Source organism: Falco cherrug, chromosome 5, assembly GCF_023634085.1.
Source record: "Falco cherrug isolate bFalChe1 chromosome 5, bFalChe1.pri, whole genome shotgun sequence".
Lineage (NCBI taxonomy): Eukaryota > Metazoa > Chordata > Aves > Falconiformes > Falconidae > Falco > Falco cherrug.
This window is the reverse complement of record NC_073701.1, coordinates 30,950,754-30,972,673: the sequence shown is the minus strand read 5'-3', so window position 1 is coordinate 30,972,673 and position 21,920 is coordinate 30,950,754. Positions and strand designations below refer to the sequence as shown.

Below are 21,920 nucleotides of genomic sequence, written 5' to 3'. Positions count from 1 at the left end.
GCAGCCCAGCTTCTCCCATGCTCTGCCTGTTTGCTGAGCTGATGGAGCCCAGCAGAGCAAACTCCTACTGTCTCATTTAATGGTATCTCAAACACATCAGCAACCCTCTGCCTCATGCCTTCCAGGCCCGAGTCTCCCATTATCTGTTCTTTTTCTCTACACAACAGCAGCATGGCCAACTGGTGGCTTTAGCACATGACTGGGGGATGTGTGGGCAAGGAAAGCGGGGGAGAAGGGGGCAGAGGGGGCTGGGACCCCAGCACCGAGCCCCATGGCCCTGGGCACCCATGCTGTCGGCAGCCGAGGCTCCCCCCAGACCCAGGCTGGGGGCTGACACTTGCCAGAGACTGCAAGGGGTGCAGCCACCACCCCTCGGTTTGGGGGAAGCCAGGATTTGGACCCTGCCGTGTCACTTGTCCTCAGGCCAGGGAACACACCTGGCCTTGGTTTGGGATTTTGTAGTGGTATTTCCCAAGCCAGGCCTGCGTAAGGCCACAGCAGGGGTCTGCAGGTGCAAGAGAGAAATTCTCTTAAGACCTGACACCATTCGTTCACACTGGGATCCAGCTGCGTGCCCAGCCATCCCACCTGCCCCGCAGCACGCCGTGAGGATTCCCTCTCTTTGGAGGAAGCACTGGAGATGCAGTATCCTAAAGACTCATTTGTGGAGCAAGAGGATCCAATTTAAGCTCATATTCCTGCTACTTTCAACTAACTTATGAAATTCTAAAAAAAAAAAAAAAAAAAAAAAAAAAAAAAAAAAAGGATCTCCACTCAGCGTCAGATCAATGGAAAACACACCACAAGGAAGATTTCACAACTGCTAACAGGAGGAGGAACACAACTGCCAACACAATGCCAGCGGTCAGTGCTCCACCCCTGCCCTGGGAACCTGGAAACGCTTGTGTCAGGACTGGAAGCCACAGAATAAAAGCCCTGGCCTTCAGCTCACTGGAAAATGTTATAAAAACACACCAGGAACCAGCTAACGGTATAAAGAAAAAAACCGCAAACAATTCTGAGTAATGTTTAAGATAAATTCATACAGCAAATTCAAGTCTGCCTTAAAGAGAAAGTAACTCCTGAGAATCTTACTAACAGAAAGAAAAGAGCACAATGAGTGCATTCTTCACTGCTTGTTTAGGTTTTCCCATTTGTTTCCACTAATGGAAGGATCACAAATAATTTAAAACAACAGCAGTTACTCTGTTACTCGGTAGACAAAGCTCAGAACACAAGGAATGAATCTGGAGCACACAGCTTTTGGCAGTTTACGTGAAGTCTCTTACAGAGCTCTAGAAACAATCCTGCCCACCTTTCAGTTCACTGGCTCCTCTGCTCCCCTGCTTCTAGAAACACGTGTTACTTGTTTCCCCAGGAACACCCCACAGTCAACCACCACGGAAATTTAGCAACTTGCCCTAAGACTGGGGCGTTCTGAGCAGTGGGCCGTGCACACAGCTCGTGTCCTTACTGGAAGCCTTCTGAGCACGGCACGTGCTCACTCGTATCCTCTTTTTTTAACAAACTGTAACAAAGCAATAGCAAACTGTCGCTCATTTTGAACAGCAGCAACACAACCACTGTATAGACCGGGCAAGTAATTCCAAAATTTCAGTTCAGAGGCCACAGCTAGCAAGCTGCACGGCACAAAGGCATGGAAGGGGGCTGAGTAACAGTAAGAGCTCAGCAACTGCCGGAAAAGGTGGGGTGGGGAAAACCTAAGAAAACTAAGGAAAAAACCCCACGAGATAAGCAAGAAGTAACTTGGAAAATAATTTTTACAAAAGATTAATGCTCAACATCATAATGCTTATCATTATACACACACAAAATACACAGACAAATAACTCACTCTCTTCTCTGTATTTTCTCCTCTGCCCTTTTCTAAAGGAGGGCAGAAATTTGAAGTTTGTACACTCAGACCTTTGAAAAAACAGACACACACTTCAGTGTTTCCAATGTGTTTGATAGGACAACCACTTTATTACAAAGAACAAACAATGCTTTGAAATAAGACTGATCAACTTGAATTGTACAAAATGTCAGTTTCCTTGTAGAGGTCATTAAGTAACAGGCTGTAAGACTAAGTTCACATCAAATTCGCTAACCTGAAATATCGGATAACAACAGTAATACTTATTACATCTTCAGAGTTTATGGCATGATCATGTGCTCTACTCCAAACTACATTCAAAAGATATTGCTATAATTACTTTGAAAACACAAAGTGTAGGTTATTTTTCACTTCATTTCCACTTTCACAAGAACATTCTTAAGGTGAAGCTGCAGCAGTGTCTGCCATAACCGGCACAACTGTCCTATACTTACACAGTCACAACTTCCCTAAGGAGTTTAGTAAACCTAGACATTCCTACAATATGGATACTGCCATCTGATAGATTTCAGCTTCTGTTACATGTCCTTTAGCAACGTATGAAATAAATGGGTAACACAGATCCTCAAAGAGCCGATGTCAACAGTCTTCTAAACGAATTTCAAACAAAACAATCAGTATTTGTCTGATATCTAGTTGATAGGCAAACAGGTGGGATTTAGACATTATAAATACAGACCACAAAGTGTATTTTACAGTGTGTACCACAATTTCATTTTAAAGTAAAACCGTGACGAACTGAAGATTTGCATATGAGCACTATTCAACATCACCCAACTTGGACAAAGAAGAGAAAGTGACATCTTATGTCAAGTCAGCTGAAGAAAGCACACTTACAAGGAAATTATACTTTCATTGAAAACACCACAGTTTTACCCTTTGGTGGTTGTGACATACCCACTGAAAAAGAAATTGTGCAAAGCGTGTGAAACCAAGTGCAAAAAAACTCCACCCAGACATACCCAACAGATTTAATTCTTAAATAACAACTCTACAATCACAGCTATCAACCAACAAAATCAAGCCACAACTGTTTTCTCTAAAGGCTTCTTTCACAGTACTAATAAGAAAACCCAAGTTCTATTCTTCTAGTTAACAGTTCGTGTGTATGGTGTTTTAGTTATCAGACAGTATTGGTAGTGAGTTCATACCTGATGAAATGGACCATTAAAACACAAATATTTTAAAGCCAGTTAACTTCAGGAAAGTCCTATACATTCATACTAAAAACACTGTTTAAAGTGAATCTGGGATCTCTGTCATTGTCATAAACACAAGATTTTTCTCTGGAGTAAAGCCACGTGTGTTACTCCTGTGCCACAATTAACACTATTATAGCAATGTATGGTCCCCAGCATTTTGTAGCTATTATAGCATGTGACGTGTTGTGATAATTAAGGCTGCATCAGCACTTCGGTTATGACCCTGATTTTCAGGGTAGCTAAAAATTGGCTATTAAATCTGCTCTGGGATACTTGAGCTGTTACACCTCTACTACTTCAGTGATACTTCTCCCACCAAACCAGGCACATCATTTATTTTAGTTTATATATTTACAAACGCTCTTAAGACAAATTTAACTGGCAGAGGCAAGAAATTCGGGGCAAAATTAAAGTGCAAAGTATAAACTTAATTGCACAGTAAATAAATCAGATTTGATTTTAAAATAAATCTTATTTAGGTGCCTCAATCTATTCACCTAGTGACCTTGTCCAGCTCAGCCATTTTCCTCTACACTTTGGTAAACACAGGTTTATATATAGATACATAAATAGCATTTAAAATGTTTACCTTTATTTCACTACTGTGAACACATTTTTTCTTTTAGCATAGGAATGGATCAACCTATTCCTAGAAGTAATGCTTGTTGAATTTATCAGCTAGCTAGTTAATGTAAAATGATGCATAGTAAAAGGGAGATACTGAACTTGATTGGTAGAATATACTGGTAAAGCAAACAAGCACTTAAGAAGATTAACTGGAATAAATATGTTGAAAGTTGCCATATAATATGTGCAAAATTGCTTACCATGTATTCTAAACTTTGGTTAAAATTTTCAGATTGAAGTTTTACAAAAACATCATGGAAGCAACACAAGTGATTACAAACACAGGAATGAGGTAAGTTATTATTAGTGCAAAAAGCAAGCATATGCTAAAAGCAAAGCATATGGATTTAAAAAAAAGAGAATGAATCTCATGGAAGTTTTAATACAAGACCAGAAAGGTCTCTTGTAAACATTGGTATTTACAAGTTTAAGATTTGTACAACTACAAAAGGATAATTCTAAATATTAGTAGTGCATTTACAACGAATTTATGTTTTTTGCGATAAGAGAAATTACTAAGTTTATCTTTTTCCTTTTAAATCTTCAGGGGGTATCTTTTCAAGATTAAGATATTTGTTACAAATAGTAGAAAAATTATTTCTTTACAAAAAAAGTATATATTAAAATATTTATACATTTTAAGTTACTATATAATAACTGGAAATTTTTGCCTTGTCCTCAGGCACCACAATGAAGAACGTGATATAAGGAACTGAAACCAAACAGAATTTGCTCATATACCAAATCATATGAGTTATCTATGCAAGATCCGTAGCAATCACGGGGACTCTACCTCAAATACTACTGCATGTGCCATTTATTTATTTATTTATAATTTGGAACTATTTTTTACATTTTAACTATCGCTACCAAAAAGAGCAACGGGATAGAGTATGGTCCTCCACCCCACCATCTTCAATATAGTTTCTGTATGTACTCACACCTGAGCAAGTCTGCGCAACGCTGATGTTCCAATGTAAAAAAGGTCATATATTTTTAAGATAGAAACAATGCAAAAATAAAATATTTGTAGCATTTACAAATAGTACAAGTTACATTAAACACTACATTCGAAACTTGAGATTTATTATGCTGTTTCTACTTTGAGCTTGATGTTTTCATATCTGCAAAAAGAAGGAGACATTATTAAACGTTTCAGAATTTCACAGGGTGTACATGGTCAAATACTTCCAAACTACTGTTTCAGAGTTCTGGGATACAAATCATGGTCAAAACGCTTGCCAACTGCAGGGTTAAAACAGCATCAGAATACTAAATATTACAGAAGACAACTTCTTCACTGTTGTTCTCCATCTTAGAAAAACACACGTTAAGAAACAAGCAGTGGTGCATTCAACAGTCTGCTTTCAGCCAACACCCTGTGGATCACAGCCCACAAACCGAGAGCTCACCTACACTGATGCAACAGCTCATTGCTCCCCCAGCAGGTGGCCAGCCTCCCCTCACTGCCCTTTGTAACCTTCCTCCATGCTCACAGGACCTCTTGCTGAGAAAAGCCAGCTCCCAACTAGCAGAAAGCTAAGCCAGAAAGGGGAAGGTGTGGGAGAAGCCAACAAAACTTCTTGTTTTGAATCCCTGGATTAGCTTACTTCAAAGGTGAGGCAGAACTGATCAGGCTAAAAACTAAGCTTTATTTTCAGTGGATCCATTCCCACCCCCAACTCATCATGAACCTGTACAAATTCAAGCACAGGAACAAGATGACAAAACCTCTTCTGGCTGTAATGCAGACTTCAAAGTGTGTATGCATTGCAAAAATGCACCTGAAGAAAAATTTTTCTAATAAGGACGGGGAAAAGATTGAAAATAAAACTGATTACACCCCTGCGCATAACTGGATTACTTCTTATTAGAATGAAAAAATTTGAGCAGAAGTGAAACCCAGGGAAATCAAAAGCTTACTAGGCTTTTGTTATTTGAGGGACTGGGTAAGACTCAATAACCAGCACTTCAGTACTTGCTTGTCTTCGCTTGTGAACAAGTAAGATTTTTTTTAAAAATGTTATGCCAAATTCAACAAGTAAGTTTTCTTAAAACTTCTATAAGGAACAAAAAAACATTTCAAGAACTTCACGCGCACTGCTGAGAAAACTGTTGGTTCTGGAGACACAATATGCCCTTCTCTCTGCAACAGCTAAAGCCCATTTAAATGCCATGTCTGACACTGATTTTACCTTGAAGCCATCGAACTTGTGTGGCTGGTCCATATCCTCTCTCATTCTTTGCAGAAATTCTGAACACTATAGCAGGTCGGGAAGTGTAATCGACATGAGCATTTGAAAGCTGGGCAGCAGTCACTATACATGATGTTTTAAGACCACAGTATATTCTCATAAATACAAGCTGACTTGGATTTTCCTGTAACTGTGTGGAACGGATTGCTAAGTAGGCAGAATATTCTAAAATATTTCCCGAGGGTGAGGCAGGAGGCTCCCAAGAAAGATGAATACAGTCCACACTCTGAAGAAAAAGGAAGAAAATGTGACAATATGTAGGTAACCATTAGATAGTCAAATATATATAAGTATCAAAAAAACTCAACAAAAGAGCAAAAAAACCCTCTAAAGATCATCTGAAAATTCTAACCTAACATTATCACTCCTTGGAGGTAAGGATGTGTCTTTTGACTTTCTTTTTAAAAAGCACTGTAAACCCCTATAAATTTAAGGATGCAGAAAGAAAATAATGGGGAAACTATCAGATGATTGAGTAAAGTATGTATCTGGTAACATGATCATTAAGCCTTAAAATAATTCTTTATAGCAAATTTCTTAAAGAATATTACATTTAACAGAATTAACGGAGTAAGCATTTGACACTATCGTATACGACGATTTTAACTTGAAAAAAACACCAACAACAAACCAAATAAACACCAGAGTTCTAGTCACAACCTTAATCTCAGAATTTGATACACCAGAACAAGAATTACCTCTATTTCTCACCTTGGTGATTTTGACTGTTGAAGGAGCTCCAGGAAAACCTGGAATGCAGGTCTTGAATTCACTGATTTTACTGAAAGGCCCAACACCACAGCCATTAATTGCTGCAACTCTGAATCTGTACACTGTGCCTGGAAAAAGATCCTGTTTCTTAAGTAATCTGTAGTCTGGCACATCTGCACCTTCCATCTGAAAATAAAGCAACACTTGTGTTAATTTTTTAAAATCTTCTGAACACAATTAGCCTAAAAGTGGGTTGTGATAAACCAAAATTGGTAAGTTTAATTGAAACTGAAAATCTAATACTTTCGTACTTAAATCAGAATTTACATAAAGGTTCTGAGGCACTAGCTCACCTCACAACAGTTGATCAAAGATGCAATATCAGACTACATCTCTAACCAACCACCCCCCTCATTTTTCAGTCATTTAAATTGAACTGCACCTCTTGGTTAGTTTTACTCAGGAAAGTAAAAGCTAAGTAGCATTTCCAACTGCATAGTTTAATATTTAATTAGCATACTCTGTGTCCTAAAAATATTTTACTTTCAAAAACAGTTGTTCCTGTGGTTAGGAGTTGCAATTTGATGCATAGGTAATCAAAGTCATTTTAAAGAAAAGCCCTGTAAGTTAGTAACAAATAGGTTTCTGAAACATTCTGTGCTACTGTACTTGCATGTTTAAAATACGCATTAATGCATGACTGAAACTTCCAATGGAATTATTTTCTTTCTGAATAATGTATAAGTCAAAATCCATGTAAATAGTGCAGAATGTATTACACACTAAAACTAAGATGTGTAATATTTATAGTGAAGTGCTTCCAAAGAAAATGTTCTGTTCTTTTGTTTCTGTCTCAACAAAGCATATACCCATCTTTTTTGTTTCTAGTTTGCCAGACATCATTAATTCACACTTTTACCACCAAACGTGCAACATTTTTGGAAGTTTTACACCTACAGCATTTTCATATATAAACTTCCATGTGCAACAAAATTAAGTTAGAGAAATCTATTACAAAACCCACTACAGTTCCATATCTAGTCTTTTTAAACATCCCAGCCTGCATCTTATTAGTATCTTTAACAATTTGTAAGCAAAAATTCTGAAAACAGAGAAGAGACTTTGATTGAAACATTTCAATGCTGTACTGAAATAACGTACTACGAAGTTGTGGGTTTTTTAGTTTTTAAGAATTGTTACTGGTTTGAAAGTTCACTAAGTTTAAGGTTCTTTCCTAAGCCTAGAAATACTGAAAGAATTAGCAATAGCAGAATAAGATGTTCCATATTATCATACAAAAACAACAGAAGAAAATTAATCTCATTTAGGAAATAGTAAAAAAAGGTGAGAAAAATGTATGAAGAACTACTGGTCACAAAATACAAAATTCCTGTAAGCACCAGCTCCTGCCTCCTGCATTTTGTTGCCATCCATATGAGCAACAGATTGCAAAATACCCATGTGCAGGTTATGCCAAAGAAGAATTAGCAGCTACCTTGTTAGAGGTACTCAGTGTTTCCTCCGGCAGCAAGTAGAACTGGCTCACCACAGCGCTGTTGTTCTTAAAAATTCCAACATCATACCACTGCCTGTCTCTTATTTTCACCGGTGCCATCTGTCTTTGTGGAGTTTTCTAGTATTTGAAGAACACATTATGTAGACTACCCATACTCCAACATAATGTAAAAAAAAATGTTAAGACTCTAGTATATGTAAGAGACAACCCCCTTTCACACCCGTGTTACTTCTATATCAAATGAATATCAGCGTATTATTAAAACAGTATTCAAAACCAAATGGTTCTTATACACTGACTTAGACACAGTCCATCATTTAAAAAAGAACAAAACAACCGTTGGGATGTCACTTCTGACGTTCTAGTTTAAAAAGGCAGGGGAAGAAGTTTAAAGCTGTAGAACTAGGTGTCTGTAGCAGCATGTAGTTGTGAGTTAATTTCACTCAGAGGTCAAGAAGTTCCACAACATGGTCCAGCATCAGTAGCTCTACCTGGGCTTCAGCTACACCTCAGCCCCAAACACACTCTCAAGCTGCTGCTGAACTCGCTTGCAGCTGAGAACAGGGCTTCTGCTGTGGCAGGGGGCGATGGCGGTGGAGGGCACGGGAACTGTTCCCGACTGGCCCAGGAAGACAAACTGCCTTTCTTGCTTGCCTCCAGGCACCAGGGAGGGTGCTGGCATGGTCAGCTCGCCCAGCACTGACAGGCAGTGACCCTGCTAGCATGGAAACGGGGCGGGAGTGGCAGCTGCTCCTGGCAAAAGCACCCAACCCTTTCGTGGCAGCAGCTGCTTCTTCCCATCCTTAGCTCCTCTCTTTTGGTGGCAACAGTGGCACCTTGGTTTTGTGTATTAAGTTGTAAGCAGGTGAAATAGGAAGCATTTACTTTTTCAGGCAGTATTTACAGCTTGCATAGCCAGTCCCCATCTCCTCTAGGGAAAAACATCAAGATGTCAGTTTAGTTACGTTTCAAATCTATAGATCAGCAGCTAACACTAGTCTGATCTAATACATCATTTTAAATTCAGTTGTGCACACAGAAAAACATTTTACATTTGCACATCATGCAGCAGAGAGACCATTCCACTGTGCCAGTCAATAAAAATGACTCAAGAGCTGAAAACACATACTTGGATCTCCTCCCAACTACACAACTGCTACTCAGACTCAAATCAAACCCACACAATGCAATTAGTTTTACAACAGAAATGTTTACCCCGTACTATTCACTTCAAGCCCCAAATATACACTGCTTTTCTTTCAGAGATAAAATCAAAGGAAAGCAGAATTGCCCTTGAAACTAATCAACAGAACAATAAACACAGCAATTTGATTATACTTTTTCAGACTTACAGAGGAGTGTGAATCATTTGTCTGTCCAGTACTGACTCTTGCTGAAGGCATGATATAAGCAGTTTCAGCAGCTAGAAACAAAAGGTTGTATTTAAAAAGATTAAGTGATACGAAAAATGTACATAAAGTCCACAGACTATGAAAGTTGACCTCAACAGCCATTTACAAGTATCTGTTGCAAAAGTACGTCTCAGAGTCCTTTTGCGTGTAGTTCTATTTATAACATGAAAAACTAATTTTGGCTTGCATCATATTTGCAGAACAATTGTAAGAGCCTGACGTTGCAGGCTGCTGCTACACATAATACAAACAGAAGGCAGGGCTCAGAAACTCCCAACAAGTGACAGAATTACAAAATTAATATTAAATATTTGTGAACAAATAATCTAAATACCAGATTGAGGCACACACAGATGACATTGTATGAATAGTCTAAGCATGAAATCTTAACTTGAATGCACTGTTTCTGACATCAACACAGTCTGAATTCTGAACATGAGCAGTTAAATCTTTAAACAATACTAACAAATGGGAAAGAACATCTATTAAATTTAAAATGGAATATTAAAAAAAAGATAAATCAAAGCACATATACACATGAGCAACACAAGGAACTATTAGTATTCTGTACTTGTGTTTCTGGGTTTTGCTTTTAAAATACGATACTGTTTGGTAAAAATTACACAACTCACAGAGCGTCAATAAGAGAATACGTTTTTTTTAGTTAACATTCAAAACAATGGCAAGCACAACCTGTTGATATTCATGAAAAACAAAACTCGAAAAACTACCAACATGTTTAGTTTCTGCTTCACTGCTTATTTCAGATATTTCAAGCAGACTGTGAAGAAGTCACCACATTTGACTAGTGGTGAGCTAGCCACAGGAACTGGCCATATTTGTTAACAGAGGTCAGTTGTTTAAAATCAAAATCATCTGAGGTTACTATTTGTAGTCTCTTGCTGACTAAATAGACAATCACTGAATGGAAGCAAATTTGCTACGGGCACCAAAACTCACTGCCACTGCTATTTATAAAATGGGCTTCTGCATAAACAGGAAACAAAGTGGTTTACAAACGTATTAAAAAAAAATCTTGATTTTAAAATACATTTACATCATAGCAGAGATCATCCAGGCTGCCCAAGGTCCTCAATGCCCAAAGCCCTATTTCAATCCCAGATACTAGTCAAGATGGGAATCCCACCACACTAGAGGAACTCTGACGGCCTTAGATATATATGGCTCAAAATACAGTATGTGAAACACATTTCAAACCTTCAGATTTTGAATTGAATGTTGTTAGTGAAGTTTCATCTTTAACAACTGCCCCATTTGTACTTGATGATTCAGTTTTAACAGCCTGCTGGGTTACCATAGTTTGTGTGCTGGAGACAGTACTGGATACAGAAGCATCAGGATTTACAGTTTGTTTGTCCAAGTCATGTAATTCCCCTACATGTGCTGAAGTCTGAGGACCTTAAAATAAGAAAATATTAACCAGAATTCAGTATTAATAACACCCAACAAATCTCAACTTGATCTAATGGCTTCAGTTTCATATAAAAGCAGAGTTTAGCTCAGATTTAGGTTAGAATAGATCTGATTGTATTAATTGCTAATGCTTTCTTCAGGTATATACCTTAACACGAGTCTGTCTGCACAGTCATAAACAGACATACATAAACAGTTATATTAAAATGGTAATTTCATTTGTTTTAAGCTTGCTATTCTATATCAGTTTGGTTGCAGAAAGATTAATTTTAAAAAAATCCTAAAATGAAATTAACCACACAAATTAGTATCACAGATTTGTAACATTCAATTTAAGATTAAGCACTGTGAAAGCCTATTTGTCTTAGCACTAAGATCCAAAATTTCCACACAGTACTTAAATTCCACTGTGAATAAAATAAAAATCCAACAGCCTATAAATTACATGAAAGTCAAATACAAACAGATCAGGCGATCAAGCCTGGATTCACCACACTGAACTCAAGGCACTTCAGTGAAATGCCTAAATCAGTGCCTAGTCGTCTTCGATTTCCTCTACAGTCAAGAGATAAACATGCTCCTCTCTACGTTGCCTAAAATTTTAATTGGATAATAGCTTTTTCACTACTACGAGACAGAAGTAGTGTCACAGACAGCCTGGAGTTACCATCACCTTAATGTTGTAAAACGAATGTGGCCCTGTCATTCTGTTCTTTAATGTTAAAAATGGCTATTTATATTTAAAGAGAAACATTTACCATCATAATAATAAATATATTGAGAATTTCACGTCCCTTGCAACACTTCAAACAATTAATTTTTCCTCGTATCTTCCTCGTAAAAATAAGTACAATAGTAACTAGCACAAGTTCTTTTTTTTAAACTATAAAGGCCTTCTCAAATAATTTTAAACTGAAAGACAGAAACAATCTTATGTTTATGAGATGAATTTTAACTCTTTTTCATTAATTTTTATTCTACAGTCATCTTACTTGAAGTACAAACAGGCAAAAGAGAAGGGGCATTTGATTCTTTGAATCCTGAAGCATCTGCATGGTTTTTCATAGTCTCCTGTGTAATCTTGTTTTCAGGTGCTGCAACCTTTTCTTTTCCTTCTACTTTTAATAATGAGTTGGATGAAAGAGAAACTTGGACCTAACCAAAACAACACATTTGTTAATGTTTAACTGCAAAGTCCAGAAATTTCAGTTGCAAACATGGCATGAAAATGCTTGCTCAAAAACAACAAACGGAAATCTTCCAACAAATTCCCCTAGCACTTTTAATTAAAATAAGAAACCAACCTCACAATCCACCTTAGCTTAACCATTATAAAACAAAAACTCAAAGTCTTAAGTTGACTTGGAAGTGTCCCTGACACATACTAAATTTTATCTCAAAGTGAGCTCACATTCTTATGTTATTACATGGAAATTCATTGATGCATACATTTAGTCTGTTGGGGGGTACTTGAGGGATGGGGAAGATCCCAATTACAGAGGCTTTCAACCTTTGCTTTCCTGGCACATACCTAAGATATTTCTACTGTTAGTAAAATTTACAGTACTTCTGCGTGTGTTTTCTACAGGAATACATTACGGATCCCATACAGACCTGAGGCCTCACACAATTAAGAAAAGGCCTAAGTTTCTAAAGATGTGATCCTTTAGCCAGAGTTTGTCCCTCTTTCTTCTAAATTGGCAAAACAGTGGAACGTGTACAACTCCACAACCAGAATAGGTAATAATTGGGTTTATTCTGTACTAGGAACCTACAACTAAGTAGACTAGCATAAAAACACTAACAAAGGAATATGCCCACATATTTTTGCCTCTCACATTAATTTCACTAACATTTTGAAAATGAATAGCATTTCTACTGGTATCAGGCTCCCAGTCAGCATTCGGGAAGTCAACAGAGTTGCAGTCTCCTTTTTGCATTACCAGGAAAAGGACTTTAAAGACTGTCTGCCAATCACAAAAGTAAAAAGGATGTAATAAAACAGACATAACTGCTTCAGCAGGTGTCTCTTTGGGGTTTTTTTCCTTTTTTTTCTGAGTCCTAAAAGGTATGAAGGGACTTCTAAAACTGAGAAAGTGTTTTGACAGTTCTTCTGCTTCCCACACTACTTTGCCACTTAAGCATTTTTTCACTATACACTTACATTATTAGGAATGACATTATTTGTTTGGCTGGGATGATCCACCTTCATTTCTGGGTAAGGGATGCTAGGCAGTGATTGTGGACTTTGATGTAGAGAAGAGCCACCTTTCAGGTAAACAAAAGCAAACTTCAATCAGTTACATAAAACTTAATATTATGTTAGTTGGAATCTATTCCAGTAAGCAAGAGGGAGACGTGAAGTTGTTTGAAGGAAGACTTGGTTGTAAGACTGAAATGAAACTGCATGGCCAGTCAGTCAGATAAAATCCCTTCCTCAATGTTTCCTTTCTCAAATTGTGCCCAGCACTGTACAAATATATTCATATTCAGGTAGCTGGCCAAAACTGGCACAGTCAAAGGTGAGTTTTCCATAATTATGATACATGCATCTTTGGAATAACCAAAGAAAGAGGGTCCCCCTAAATGACTTTTTAGGAAACACACTGCTATTACTTACATATGCAGTCCTCTACCTTTGCACAAACATTAGCATAATGTGATCTGACTACTACCTTGTGAACTCAGCACTGATGTCTCAGGAACCCCAGTACCAGGTATTCCAGCCACTGATGGCATTGGTGAGTCAGCATGTAACTGAAGAAGATATCCTTCAACTGTAGGTACTTCATCCCATTTCACTTGAAAAGAGTTGGTTGTAGCTCTAATCAGCTGTACCTGTGATGGTGCTGGAGGTTTCTCTACAAGAAACCAACAAAACACAGATGGAGTGTTTGAAATTGCCCTCTTTTTATCAGTTTAAGCAGTATCTACATAATGCAAGCAAAAGCAAAAGCTCCTTTTTCACTTAGGTGCAATATATACCAGATTCAACAAGGAACAGTTGTCAAAGGTGACAAGTCAAATCAGAGAATATAAAGTGCCATTCTAGAGTGTTCAAAAACGTTGAAGTTTTGACACTTCATTTTTAATGGCTCTTCTGCTGCCAGTAAGTCTTTGGGTTGTACATACATCATTGTAGGGATTACAGAGATATGAGATCCTCATCATTTCCTAAAAGGCTGCATGCATTTCTTTGGCTCTTAAAGCTTTATGTATTCCTGGAAAGGATTCACAGAATATTGTGCTTCCTTTTTGCCTTCTCCCTGCAGCTAAAGTGAGCTTTCCCTCAAACATCTTCTGCAGAGACTGAAGCCTAGGCATGACTCAATGCCAATGACCTGCTCCTCTCACTTGCCTTGACGCCTGACTAGGCTAAACTCTCAAGCACATCCCTCCCCTGTTAACCATCTTCTGACCTTCCTGAGGAGAGGGAAAAAGAAAAAAAACCACCAAAACAAAAGGGGTGTGTGGGTGGGGGGGTGTGTAGCAGGGGAGAAACCACAATCTCCTAAATGTTTCACAATCTCCAGTAACCATTCTCATGTTTCTGCCTCAGCAGGCAGCAACTCTCTCCTAAAAGCACTATTTTAGTTCCCTCCCTCCCGATACCATCTCAGTGTCCTGCCATCAAGCCGGCTAACCAATGAGTGATTAGCGCTCCAGAATTCCCTTCAGCCCCAGGAACAATTTGGTCCTTTCTCAGATCTGACGTTATCTTTTTGCTGTCCAAGAGATGAGGAAGCAGCAAGCAGCAATGATCCCAAGAGAAGGAGGGATTTGGTAAAAAAAGAGTAAGTAGCAGCAGAAAGGTTCACTAAGAAGAGAGGCCAGGAACCCTGAGTTTAGGTAAAACACCCTTTAGCATCTTCAATCTACTGACTATGGCATGCGATACAGAATCTAGCCACAAAGTTATTTCAGGGGCTCTTAACAGGCTTTTCTAATTTTTGCAGTTTAAGTTACAGCTGTAGCCTTCAAACAATCAACAGTGAAGCATCATTTATTTAAATAAGCTTTAAAATTTAAATAATCTTTGAGTTTGCTACAGCTTTAGCTGATTGGATCATCAATGATGCCAGCTTCCCATATGTTAATAGAATATGGAACATATTACAAGTCTCTTTAGTTATTTCTGACTCACCAGTATCAAGGTACCAAAGATCTTTGCAGCAAACTTGATTGTTCCAAGCTTTTCTGTAACCATCTCTACCACTCCAGATATACAGACGAGTGCCAACCGCTACAGCACAGTGTCCTGCTCTTGGCCCTGGTAACAAGTTACTTTTGTCCTCCTGGCAATCTGAGATCAGACCTATCCATTCTGTGGTATCTAGTAAACGAAACTTGAAAAATTTAGTTTCTAGATGTTTTCCAAAACAAGCAATATAGATATTAATACACTTAACTGCTCAGAGAAAATGAAAATAAATCACCTCTGTTTTTATAGACAATTGCATTTAAATTTGCAATATTACAAGAAGAAGGTCGCTTTCCAATTAGTTTGCAAGATACAATCAATTAATACAGGATGAATCTTCTGACCTCTGGTTGTCTCTCTCTGGTGAATACAAGATCAGAAGTTGAGGATTCAGGGACAGTACTATCACATTTAGAAAAAAACTCATTTCAGAATCTGCCTCGTGTTCTATAAATGAAGGAGTATTTTATTACTTAGCACAGATTTGCAGCAGCAAACCTGCTGAATATTCAAAGGAAAATAAGAATAATAATAATAAAATCACTTCTTAAGAAAGATGTAAGAAACTGGCATCTTCCTTAGTCAGCTAGGATTACAACTGTGTGTCCTAAAACTTTGCTCAGGGTCTTAAAAATATTTATTCTGCTCTGTTAAGAAAGTATTAATTTAAAATACCCACTCCCAGAAAGGCAGAAACACTAACCCAAATTAAGATAAGAAAATGAACCGGTACATTTCCATTCACCATCATGAGCAGAAATTTCACCTCCTGCTGACTGTGGAACCCATCCACCAAAAACATACATTCTGAAATACAGGAAAAGAGAGAAAAGGGAAAAAGAAAAGAAAAGCCAATTAACATCCAGATCTGCTGCATGTGCTCTCTCAAACGAGGACAAAACAGAAAATTTCCAGTACTTTACAGTTCTGGTTTACAGCAGATTTTGTATGTGTCTACTCTCTTTAGATAGAACGTATTGTTGCAGACATCTGCCTTCTGAAATTTTTGAGTAAGTTAACCGATTAAAACCCCAACCAAACAGAAAACAACCCCAAACTCTTCAAACAACTTCCCAGAAACAGAAGTTAATACTGGATCTTTTTAAAAACTACCAAGTGCTAGTACTTTCCAAGTGTCACACATTTGCACAGAATTTCCACAACCCTTTACTGCAGACCCCTCAATAAACCATTCTAAAATTATAAGACTGGTATCTAAGTAAGATACCAAAATTTAAAAACATAACACAGGCTACAGACTAACATTTTAAGTAAAAAATAAAAAGCTAAGCTGTTGAATCATGAGATATAAAGCTTTCACACCTTCTCCTCTTGCCTTTCTCCTCATGCCAGCTTGTAAACTGATATAAAAGGGACTGAAACCCATGTTTAAAAAGTCAATTTTATTAATGCTATCTGCCAAAACAAACCACATTGGTAAGAAGTGAAGTAACAACGAACAGACTACAGAAAAAATGGCCCACAAAAATGTGGAATGGTTTTGCCTAGAACTAGTTCTACACTTTGGGCAGTTTCTTTGTAAAAAAGCTAGTTCATTGTGCCACAGACACAGAGGCACTCAAGTTGGCTTCTGCCAGAGCCAGCTCAGGTCCAGCTGAGACAGCTGCATAATGCACAAAGGTGCATTAAGAAGCCTGGAAAGCTACTTGTGGGTTGGGCAGACTGTCCTACCATGCAGAAACATTGACAGTTTGATACCCTTATATTAACAATCATACTTTTTAATTCCCACTGAGGTAGGATAATAGAAGCAGGAAAGTATTCTACAGGGCTGATGGTTTATACTGAGCAGTAGTGGATAAGCATCGTCATTCTCCTACTAGGTGTACCTTTCTAGAGTTGAGCTTTTAACAACAGACATACTTGTTTCCTATTACATTGGCTGTATGGAGACTGCGAGGAAGTGGTACTGTCCCCTTAGTTTCTGGTCTTGACCAGGTCATGGTTTCTAAAAGAAAAAGAATAAAAACCCTCAAAAAACTTGTCACTGTATATTTCACTACCTGTATTTTAGGAGGCAACATATGTCTTAATAGTCAACAAAACAAAATTTCACCTTTTAAGATGGCCACTTTTAAGAAAGAAGACACAATAACAAGCACTTCCAGCTTCTTTTAAAATCCACAGGAAATACTGACAAAGTAATTGGTTATCACTTTATCAAAAAAATATATTATGGTTTCATTATGGTTATTCAACTTGTTTATCATAGTGACAGTCTTTAAAGCACTCTAAGGAAACAATCTCAAGTGTAACAAAATCAGCGAGGATAATATACGCAAACAATGCTGTATCTGTTTTAATTCCAAAAATTACAAAAGGTTAACACTATGGTGTAAGTCTCAATAATAAATGCACCACATCATGCCATTAATCATTATGTACTATAATTTTTCCTCTTAGCCAGTAAGGCCCCTGCACTGACTTCTACTGGCAAATCAACTCACCTATGTCAAGTTCCCAGAGATCATTAAGCCGACAGCCACACATCCCTCCAAAAATATACATCTTTGGACTTCCCAAATCTTTTCTGCAGTATACGATGGCTGTGTGAGATTCTCGGGGAGATGGCAAGATCCCTTTGGTCACAGGAATACTCCAGCCAACAACGCCAGAACCATGTTGCAGCTCCAGTTCATAGAAATCATTTAAATATCTAGGGTATTATTGTCAAAGTATGAAAAATTCAGTTATAAGCAAGAATACAAGTGAGCTTTAAACCCTGACCACTTCCAAGTATTACAGACTTCTGTCTTGGGAAAGTGTAGAATTTTAAATTCTCAAAACATTTGATGGCATTGTGGACAGTACCGAAATTAAATGGATTTAAAACAAAAAATGAACTATTATAACTTGTTGCCTCTAAGGAAACATGCTTTCGTATCATACTTCATACACTATTACATGAAAAAAACATTCAACACTGGTAAACAACTTGGAACAAACTGCGAAGCTGTGAGAAATACATGATGACGTGGGACATTAGAGACTAATTTCTGCAACTCTAAGGCAACGAAGGTGAAAAGAAGCTGTTACTTTTCTGATGTCTTCAAGCTGGCCAACAATTAGCCATTTGTTGCTGAATCTATTGGTAACATTTTTAGATAAGAGTATTTGATTCTTGGCATTCACACCAGATACCTCATTTACTGAGCTGAAAATTTCCAGTTTATATGGCAGGTGAATGTGGACATAAAACTGCAGCATTATAGCACTGTTTACCAATAATAAAGGCAACTTCAGCTGTTACTTCAAAAAATTTCCAGAATAATTCATAACTGTTTTCCACAGCATTACAGAGGAAACTTCCATTGTGAATTTCCTGATGACTCATGAGACTTTGCTGATTTAATTCTAATAAACACACCACACTTAAAAACATCACCCAAAATACTGGGGAAAATACCTAAGTCAACTCAGGTTTCCCTTCAAAAGTGTCAGAGCTGTCAGTGTTACATATTGTGGGATTAGCAGAAGAAATATTTAAGCTTCTTAGCATATAACATCTCCACTGCACAAATAATCCAAATGTGAGTACTTCGTACAAAGCCAGCTTCCCTACAATATTCCTTTTCAACACTGTCATATCTAGTAATTTATTTTTGAAGACATTGAATTCAAACCAAATCAGCATACCTGGGAACGTTATTATTTGAATCCTCACTTTCATTTGCCAGGCCACCAAATAAATAGCACTTGTTACCATATAAAGAAAAGCTGTGGCCAAGTCGAGGACAAGGTGGTGATCCAGTGGCAGGAGCTTGAGGTTTTACTTTTTTCCAGAGCCATCGACTTGCCTTAAAGACATGAAAAATATATTCAGAAATATCTTCATTTATATTTGTTCACAGTAAACAGAATTAGATAATATTAACACTTGTATATTTTCTGAATTACTTTTAGGGAATGCTGGGCTCTGCTCAGTATATACATTAAAAGGGACACATAAGAGCTAAACCTCATAAAACATTAAATATTTTACACGTTATTTAGACTAGATGGAAGTCTTTTTTTCAAAGTTATTTAGATTTTCTCCATCTTCAGAACATATTTAAAGAGTTTATTCTTCCTGGAGCACAGCAAAGCTCACCTAAGTTTCCTCTGCAGTTGATAATATAAAATGTGTTCGTTCACAAATGATTAAAGTAGTCTTCAAAACTTAAATACCTTCATGCGTTTCCTACCTGCAATTCATATAAATCATTACTGTATCTTCCATATTCAACCATTCCTCCAAAAACTAGTATTCTGGTACCATCACAAACAAATCCATGTGCTGCACAGCCTGGAGGAATATCTCCCCTTACAGCAGGAAGGAACCACTGATTTGTAACTATAGTATAGAAGGGGGGAGGAAAAAAAGAAAAAAAAAAGGAAATTTCAAACACCAAGAAGGAAAGTTTCTTTTTCAACACCTGTGCTTTCTACAGAATTATCTTTTACCTGTAGATAACTGTGAATGGGCTGTTTAATACTAAATTTTAATTGAATTAAACCCATTTTTTTTTAATAAAAAGAAAAGCTAACACCTCTATCAAACCAACATTACCCAATATATCAGTGAGCACATGAGGTCACTGTAACTAAGTCAGTTACCAGCAATTTAACAGACTTGCCAAAAAAAGAGGCTAATGAGGAACATAAGTGCAGTTCCACACAAAAGCGGTAACGCTACCTCAGAGGGAGCTAGCCCTAGAAATAGAAATTATTAGAGCTACAGCAGCATGGCAGCGTGCCTGGACTTAACAGCCCTATTGAAAAACTAATTACACTGTTCTGGACACGTTAGTATCTACAGAACACTGTGCTGATACATGGAAGAGGACAGGCACAGAGGCAAAAAAGCAAATGAGAACACCTGATCCAGCAGCAGCATACTGGCGTTTAAACTGCTTGGAACCAAAGAATTACAGGAGATGTTGCCTCCTTTCTCCTCAGCTTTTTTCATGAGCATGAAGAGGAAAAGTGTAAAATTAGAAGCTTCTAGTGAAGTGCTGCAGGGGATTAAGATGCCCTTGCTGTGTGCCAGCTCCTCAGAAGTCATCACACTCATAGCAAGAGCAATGGATGATATCCTGAACTCAGGCAGTCCAGGTCACAACCCTGTGTCTTGGCTTCTGTCCAAACAGAAAGGTTAAGAGATTTTTTTTTTCCCTCCCAAGAAAATCTCAAAAATAAGATCTTTAAGCTACCATGGAAAATCTGCTTGCAAGAACTCTTAACACTAAGCATTTCCATCTTAATAAGCTATCTCCAAAACACATTTGTGCTCCCAGATTTTATCACTAAATCACTCAATAAAAATACCATCACCTTTTTTTGTGTTTTTTTCTTGTGGGTTTTTTTTTTCTTTTTTTTTTTTTGGGGGGGGGGGAAGCAGGGCACAATAATAATAATTTTGGAACGATTCTTGAAAGTTGGCAACTTAAAGGTCTAGTATGCTCTCTCACTTTGGTGTGTTTGGCACTGTTACACAAGCAACCAACATCAGCTGAGCAAGAAGCACCCATCAGTCACCCAGCTCTCCTGCCACTGCCCAGGCTCTGAAATTACACAAAAAGATTTCGAGCCTCACACAGCATCCCGCCCAGTAACTATTCAGGCATCTCATCTCTCATCACGAATAAACTCGGTCCTGGGCAGCTTCCTGTTTGGAAAGGCTCCCAGTGCCAACATGGTCACTTTTCTGACCAAGGTTTCTGTTCCAGCCTGTTCAGCCGGCTCTCGGAGCCGCCACCAGAGGGAAGGCGGATCCTGACAGCGGCGGGGGCTAATCCAGCCGGGCCCTGCCTGGGGACACCTGGCACCCCGGCTCGGGGGGCTGGCAAAGCAGGGCAGACGCCAGGCGCATGAGGGAATTTTCCCGGTTCTTTTTTCCCCAGAAATGCGCATTAACCCCGCACCACCAGCCAGGGCGCATCAAAGCCCCGGGAGGACCCCTCGGACAGGCGCCTTTACCCCTCCCCCCCAAATTTCGGCTCCAGGCAGCTTTTCAGCGCGGGGACAGCCCGCCCGCCCGCCGCCCCTCAGCGCCAGCGGCTCAGCCGAGCGCCCCGCGGGCAGCCCCCGGGGAGGGCAGCAGGTGCGGAGGACCGGGGAAACGACGCCCCCCCGCCCCCCCATATGGAAGCCAGCGCCCACCGGCGGCTTCCCGCTGCCACCGGCGGCTACAGACGTGACAGCGCCGCCGCCCCCGCCCCCGCTCCGCCTCACAGCCCCGGGCGCCCCCGCCCCGGCCCCGCCCCGCGCGCTCCCTGCCCCCCGCCCGCCGCGAGTCGCGCCCGGGGCCCCGCCCCGCGCACCCGTGTTGTAGACGTGCAGCTCGTCGGCGATGCCCTCGTTGCCGCCCCCGAAGATAATGACCAGCTCGCGGATGGCGACCGCGCGGTGCCCGTGGCGGGAACGCGGCACCGGCCCCGTGAAGGAAGACACCCGCCTCCAGCTCAGTCCAGCGGCGGCCGCCGCCATCTTACCGCCACTCCCACAATGCACCGCGCGGCCGGGGCAGGCCGGCGGGGGAAGGGGAGCGGCGGGTGGCGGCGGGGCGCCGCCGCGGGTCACGTGACGCCGGCGGGGCTGGGCGCGTGCCCGGCAGCGGCCGTTACTCCCGCCACCGAAGGGGCGCTCCGGCCGCCGGTCTCCGC

General features: G+C 39.5%; 1 protein-coding gene across 2 annotated transcripts; it reads right to left on the bottom strand.

Moving 5' to 3' along the window:
• Nucleotides 1-1,955: 1,955 nt before the first annotated feature.
• HCFC2 (host cell factor C2) lies at nt 1,956-21,851 on the bottom strand. Of its 2 annotated transcripts, XM_055710774.1 has the most exons (16): nt 21,579-21,851; nt 19,461-19,609; nt 18,913-19,073; nt 17,724-17,932; nt 17,140-17,224; nt 15,959-16,062; nt 15,199-15,387; nt 13,730-13,915; nt 13,219-13,322; nt 12,047-12,209; nt 10,839-11,039; nt 9,561-9,631; nt 8,188-8,325; nt 6,693-6,878; nt 5,922-6,207; nt 1,956-4,850 (listed from the first exon to the last, which is right to left on the bottom strand). In XM_055710774.1, exons 1-16 carry the CDS (start codon nt 21,742-21,744, stop codon nt 4,825-4,827), a joined length of 2,424 nt encoding a protein of 807 aa, XP_055566749.1. In that variant the 5' UTR covers nt 21,745-21,851; the 3' UTR covers nt 1,956-4,824. The 2 variants fall into 2 exon arrangements, with proteins under 2 accessions (XP_055566749.1, XP_055566748.1); XM_055710773.1 differs by having other exon boundaries at nt 1,956-6,207.
• Nucleotides 21,852-21,920: the final 69 nt, after the last annotated feature.